The 6,410-nt window shown below is 37.9% G+C and overlaps 1 protein-coding gene across 1 annotated transcript; it reads right to left on the bottom strand.

Annotated features, from left to right (window-relative positions):
- Positions 1 to 403: 403 nt before the first annotated feature.
- LOC127119339 (uncharacterized) lies at positions 404 to 3,885 on the bottom strand. Its single transcript, XM_051049561.1, has 7 exons — positions 3,538 to 3,885; positions 3,384 to 3,464; positions 3,131 to 3,307; positions 2,716 to 2,886; positions 2,182 to 2,394; positions 2,003 to 2,100; positions 404 to 1,755 (listed from the first exon to the last, which is right to left on the bottom strand). Exons 1-7 carry the CDS (start codon positions 3,632 to 3,634, stop codon positions 982 to 984), a joined length of 1,611 nt encoding a protein of 536 aa, XP_050905518.1. The 5' UTR covers positions 3,635 to 3,885; the 3' UTR covers positions 404 to 981.
- Positions 3,886 to 6,410: the final 2,525 nt, after the last annotated feature.

Below are 6,410 nucleotides of genomic sequence, written 5' to 3'. Positions count from 1 at the left end.
ACAAACATATACTGACACTTAAATTTGTTTCAATTTATTATCTTTTTCGAAATTAAAATTTCTTCTAAACTTGTATCTATCTTGCAATCCAAGTAACTTGACTATCACATGTTGATACAGATGGTTAGCTTTGGTTGTTATAGTTAGAATGCTTACATGCGATTTATAGCATCTTGTAACTAAGGAGAATTCAATTCAATTTCCAATTTCAATCAATTGAATTTGTTAGCCTTTCCATTTTCTTCTTTTTTCTCTTATAGTTATTCCTCTAGATGAAGAACTTCAAGAATTCACATCAAGAAATTCAATTAATAATCTAGCTTTTAACTATCTTTACTAAAATAAAATTTTCAACAACCAAGTTTGTCGAAATTAATTGCAAAAGAAATATAAATGCAAAAGGTAAATAAAACTAGTAAGAGGTCCACATTAAAAAGGATATAATGTAAACAATAATAGTTACAAATGGATGAAAATTCCCACCTTACAATTTAGAAGCCAATTTTGTGATGATGAAAAATACTAACATGCTCCAAGAGGTAATAGAGTTATAACAACCAATAGATGTTTGAATGGTACTAAGCACCAATATAACAAGTACATATCACATAAATGTAATGATAGTTATTATACTTCTAAATGGAGGAAGAAAAATTTCCCAAGAAGCATTTTAGTTTTTATATGGTATATGATTTACTACTAAATATTTAAACATGATCATCAAAAGAAAATAAATATCATGCCAAAATTTCTTGATCTTGCCCTTAAAATTTGCTCAATGTTCAATTTGTTTTCACACCAGAGCTATTGACCGGCCGGAAATTTCGCAAAACCGAACGAACTATCAATTTTCTGATGACCAACTTCTCCTTAATGAGATGAGATCCTGCTATTAAAAAGAAATCATTATAATTTCTGTACTTGATTTCACCCTCCTCTATTGGAGATTCATTGCTGCAAACATTTTTATTGTATATACACTCAGTACTTCTGGATATAACCAATGGAACTTATTCGAGACCGCATATTGTGGTGATGATAGAGAGAATCGCCATAATCTAAAGGCTTGATAACCGCGGACTCCTTATCCTGTTCCTGCACTGCACCAAATACTATCTCATTGGTTTCTTCGCGACTTTGCTCATAGTAAGTGTGAGAGACCGATGAATGATACTGATGACGATAATGATGTTTTTGCAGTTGTTGCTGCTGAAGATCTCCATCCCATCCATTGTACAGATGCTTTTGTTGTTGTTGTTGATGATGCTGTAGATCGCCACCTTCCCATCCGCTATAGAGATGTTTTTGTTGTTGTTGTTGTTGCTGCTGCTGCTGAAGATCTCCGTCCCATCCATTATAGAAAGCTCGACCTTGCCAGAGTTGTTGCATTTTTTCAGCATCTTTGGACATGAAAGGATATGTTTTCTTAGGGGTTGGAGTTCTCGGGTCAATAGAAGGGGGCTCGTCTTCGTTTGGAATTACAAAACTTTCTTGCACAGGCCAACCGTTTACTTGCTTTTCAGGTTGATGAAATAAGGGTTGGCTTTGAAATTCATAGCTTTGCGGTTTTTTCTTGAAACCCATTATTTCCACTACTGATGCCCCGGCATTGGTAAGAAGCTTCCCAATGGATCCAAAGAGACCTTCTTCTTGCTTATAAGATTCATCTTCAGATGGAATCAAAGGAGGCCTGACATATTTCAACGGCTTTTGGTACGGACTCGATGAATCGCCGGACATTACTTGGCCCTCAGCCTACATAAGCATAAAAACAGTTATTGGCTGAATTTTTCTATCAATCACATACACGGACACAGGACACATACATGCACACCGGTAATGATTTTTAAAAACAAAAGTAATTGAATGTAACCAAATGTGGTTTAGTGTCCGTGTCGGCCACCAGACAAACCATTGATTTGAAGTGTCAGTGCTACATAGACTTTATCTTATTTAATATAATATAATGAATCAGAAAGCAGAAGACAAGACAAACACTCACATGAGTCATATCTTGAGATGCGACAATTGTACTTAGTCGACGCTGCAGCAATGCCAGCATATAACCAAAGAAACCAGCTCCAACAAGCATTGCAATTCCTACAAATTGAAAGACAAATACATTGTTAATTTGTAAGTAAAAAAGAGTCTAAAGATAGGCTCTGAATTGATTCAGTTTACCAAGTGGAAATCCACTTTCGTATTGATAAGCACAATCATCAAAGCGCAGTTGGATCTCCCGAATGGCTTGGTTTCCCCTGTCAATAACAAGTAGGGAACAACTACTTCCAACATAAACCACATCAAAGTCATTAGAGAATTTCGCCTCTTCACTTGGTCCATCCACATGGCCACCTCCACGGCTTAATTTTCCTCCCGCAATTGTTGTGACACCTGAAAACAGATATCTTAATTCAATAAAATGTTCTAGCTCAAACTCAAATGTCAGAAGTAGAACAGTTTTATAATCAAATCAATGCAATGTTTAGATAACCAGTTTACTGAAGATCTATAGCATAAGCGCTTCTCATATAAAAGCTTATGTATAAGCTACTTCTATAACAAAACATAAAATAATGTCAAATTATTTTCATACAAGCTATAGCCGTTTTCATAAGCTATCTTGGAGAACTTATGAAAATAAGTTGGAAACAACTTATAGACATGTCATAAGCTGTTTCCATAAGATTAATCAAAGTATAACACAAAGCTAACCTGAATCGCTAATTTTCCTAATTGCCATATTCATAATATCTGCAACATAGATATTTCCTCGGTCATCAACTGTAATCCCCTTTGGGTGGTTCATCCTAGCCTCTCTTAATCTTCCATCAACATGTCCCGAATATCCTTCCGCGGATCCTGTTACTAGTTTTGGTCTGCTATCTGAAGATTAGTAATGTAAATGTTATTTTTGAAGTGAAGAAAACATTCACATGCCAATGGTTTCAAGCTATGAAACACAGATATTGGTAACATGACACCGGTAATAATTTGAAAAATGAATAAATTAAACCAAATCACAAGTGTTGACCGACACAGACACGCCTTTTTCCAGAGTACATTACAATGCCATCATCGCAATAAGTGAGATAATCATAAGGTTAAGCTACAACATTGTGACACTTACACAAAGAAAGTGAAGATGAAATCTTATAAATGTTACTATTAGCCGAATCCAGAACCAGAAGCTCTCCATTAGACAAGACCTCAACAGCATAAGGCTCAATTCCAAGCTTGCTTCCATCAAACACAGTTTCCACACTGTACCCACTCTCGAATTTCATCATTGACTTCCCAGGAATCGCTGCAATTCAACAGTCCAATTCCACATCACAATCAAAACAACAACAAAAAATGGATAGATAGAGATAGATCTGTACCTTTTTTGGGGGTTGGTTTGAGAGAGAAAACCCATTTTGTGAAAGCAGGAACAGCATTTGAGAGAAACCCATTCACAATCTCTAAAGAAAGAAACAAACTTTGAGTTTAAAAAGGCAAAAGATAGATAATTGGGTATACGAATGAATGACTTACTTGCAGGTGAGATGGTGGAGGGTAATGGTGGTGCAGCTGAGACATTTGCGAGGAGGAGCAGAAGAGAGAAACTAAAAGCCAAATGGAAGTGACCCATTTTGGTTAAAGCATTCAGAATGGGATTGTGGAGATGGGAAATTGAAATGAGAAAGAGGAAGAAGAAGAAGAATGTAATTGATGGAAGAAAAGAGAGTAAGTTTTTGTTGATGGATGAAACGGAAAGAGTGGGATTTAGAGTGAAAGGAGTGTTGTTTTGTTGTGTGGTTGTAAGAGAAGAAAGGGAAAAGGGAGAAGAAAAAGAGTAAAGGGAGAGGAAAAAGGAAGTGAAAATTGTGGGCCCGTTTCATTAGAGACAGAACTCTTAACCGCCATTAATAACTTTAAATATAGATTTAGTATTCCAAGAGCTTATGTTATGTATTTAGGAGTATGAGAAATGATATCATGACATTAAATGATACACTTATTACATCGTAATTTCTACCACAAATATATGTTCATTATTTTTGAATAATTTTTTATCTCATTTTGAAATCTGTGTCAAATTAAAGCAAGTGTATATATACAGTGTAAATGGCATACACCTAAAATGATGTCATCATAGCATAGTTGTTAGGAGTATATATTTTCCCATGTATTTGATGGGATATATATATTTGATGATTGTGTCGGAGTGGATCTATATTCGATGAAATTAATTGGTAAGGTTAGTACATTAATGTTTAAATCGGTGATGCAAATGAATAGTGAAATGTCGCATTATCTTTTATATGATAGTTTGTTGATAATTGAAATATGAAGGCGAGTGTGGAATGCGAATAGTCGTAGGATTGACCAGGAAGCGGAAGATGGATTCTTTGAAGGAGTATTTTTTCCACAATATCTTTCATGTTTTCATCTGGTTCCATCTTCTTCCAATATTGAGCTTTGCGTTCTATTGGGCCTTGGTGACGACCAAGAACAGTTGCCTCACGCCCTTGTCTTATGTTATAAAGGGTAAAGGTTTTGCAATAGTTATCTTGTGTGTTCACAATGGTTATAATAGGAGAGGTCTGATGAGATATCAATGTTTCTCGGAAAGGAGTGACATTGGGATAACGCTGATGTGTGACGTTTTAGAAGGTTGTCAATGACTAACACATGCCATATATCTTTTCTAGTCGCCCATATGATTAGACGAGGGATGTTAGGACGTCAATCTAATAGTCATAGGGAATCTCAATCGTTGATAGTTGGGAATGATCGTGCAACCTTGAATCATCTGAGGATATATACTAGATTTTTGAAGGGATTTTACTTTTTTCACTGCATATTGACTTCCTTGAGAAGCTCTTATCCCTTCCTTGTTTTTTCTCTGAAGATTCTTTTGGTGTGAAGTTGGCCAGTTATCCGAGAATTTCTACTTACTGGCTTAGTTTCTTACATTTTCAAGTTCGTACTCGAGCCTATAAGTTTTCGTGCCATAGATTTCCATCATCTTCTCCTCTTTATGATCTTTAGGGTTTCTTAGTGTCATAACCCGATTTTGGTCCCGAAAATTTTTCATTTTTCATTCGGCCCTTGGCCTAAAGTTCATTTGCATACATTCATGCCAATTTCATATGTACCATCTATCGCATTACGTGAAAAACCGGCGGGAAAAGACACAGAGCCGCCACCGTGCGTTATTTATCCCAAAGGAGGGAAAGGAAACGCTCGAAGTAAACCTGGAAAGGAATGGTCTCACGACCAGAGATAGATAGGATCGGGAGTCGGTTATGCGAAGGGAAGGTATTAGCACCCCTACGCATCCGTCGTACTCGACGGGATCCACGCTCAGAAAGAATAGAAAAAAGTTGCTAAAGAAACTGCTCAAACACTGCAGAAAACTGGAATAGAACACAGGTGAAAGACGGAAGAAGGGGACTCGGCAGAATATCGCATCCTGGCCTACGTAGTTTGTCAGACACAAACATCAGAGTCGACGTAGTTCGGGGATAGGGGAAACGTGCTCGCTAGGATGTCGCATCATATGCATAAGTATCTTCTCTAACCAGAGAAAGAATCAGAGCACTCGTAGCTCGGCTAACGCACGCCAAACAGAACACAAACAGGAAACCGACTGCCAATCGCTGGACTTATGTCAGACTCCAACAGACAAACACACATAGGAAACCGACTGCCAATCGCTGGACTTATGTCAGACTCTAAACCAAAAACTCAACACGGGAAACCGACTGCCAATCGTTGGGCTTACGTCAGACTCCAAACAAACAACACGCGCAGGAAACCGACTGCCAATCGCTGGACTTACATCAGACTCCAACAAGCAAACAAACAGGAAACCGACTGCCAATCGCTGGACTTATGTCAGACTCCCAACACAAACAAGAGGGTTGAAAAAGAAAAAGGGCGCCCGGAGAGATCAGCTCATCTCCTGCCTACGTACCTCATCTGGTATGAGGATCAGGGCGACGTAGTTCCCCTTAACAGGGAAAGAACTTCTATCCTAACCAGAGACTAGGGAGATAACAAGCTACTAGGGAGACTACGACTCGAGCCTAGAAGTTGTCATGCATACGATCCATATGTTGAGGTTTCTAACCCTAACCTAACTTGCACAGGGAGCAAGCTATCCTAAACAACACATAATCAAACACAAACACAAGAGAGCAAACACACACACTATATGCAAACAAGTGGCTCATACAAGGCTAGGCTTTAGTCAAGGGGTCAAATCAACCTCGACAACCAATCCAACTGGAAAGGGGTGTTTTGAGCTCTTAACCCTAACATTGAGAGTTAGGGTGAAGTAGATGAAATGGGAAGTGAGGGTAAGACCTCACAGCTCTTATCCCTGGCCTGGGAGAGCTTTAATCAATGAAAGTGTGGGA

Source organism: Lathyrus oleraceus, chromosome 2 (genome assembly GCF_024323335.1).
Source record: "Lathyrus oleraceus cultivar Zhongwan6 chromosome 2, CAAS_Psat_ZW6_1.0, whole genome shotgun sequence".
Classification (NCBI taxonomy): Eukaryota; Viridiplantae; Streptophyta; class Magnoliopsida; order Fabales; family Fabaceae; genus Lathyrus; species Lathyrus oleraceus.
Note: the sequence above shows the minus strand (reverse complement) of the source record. Positions and strands in the feature narration are given on the sequence as shown.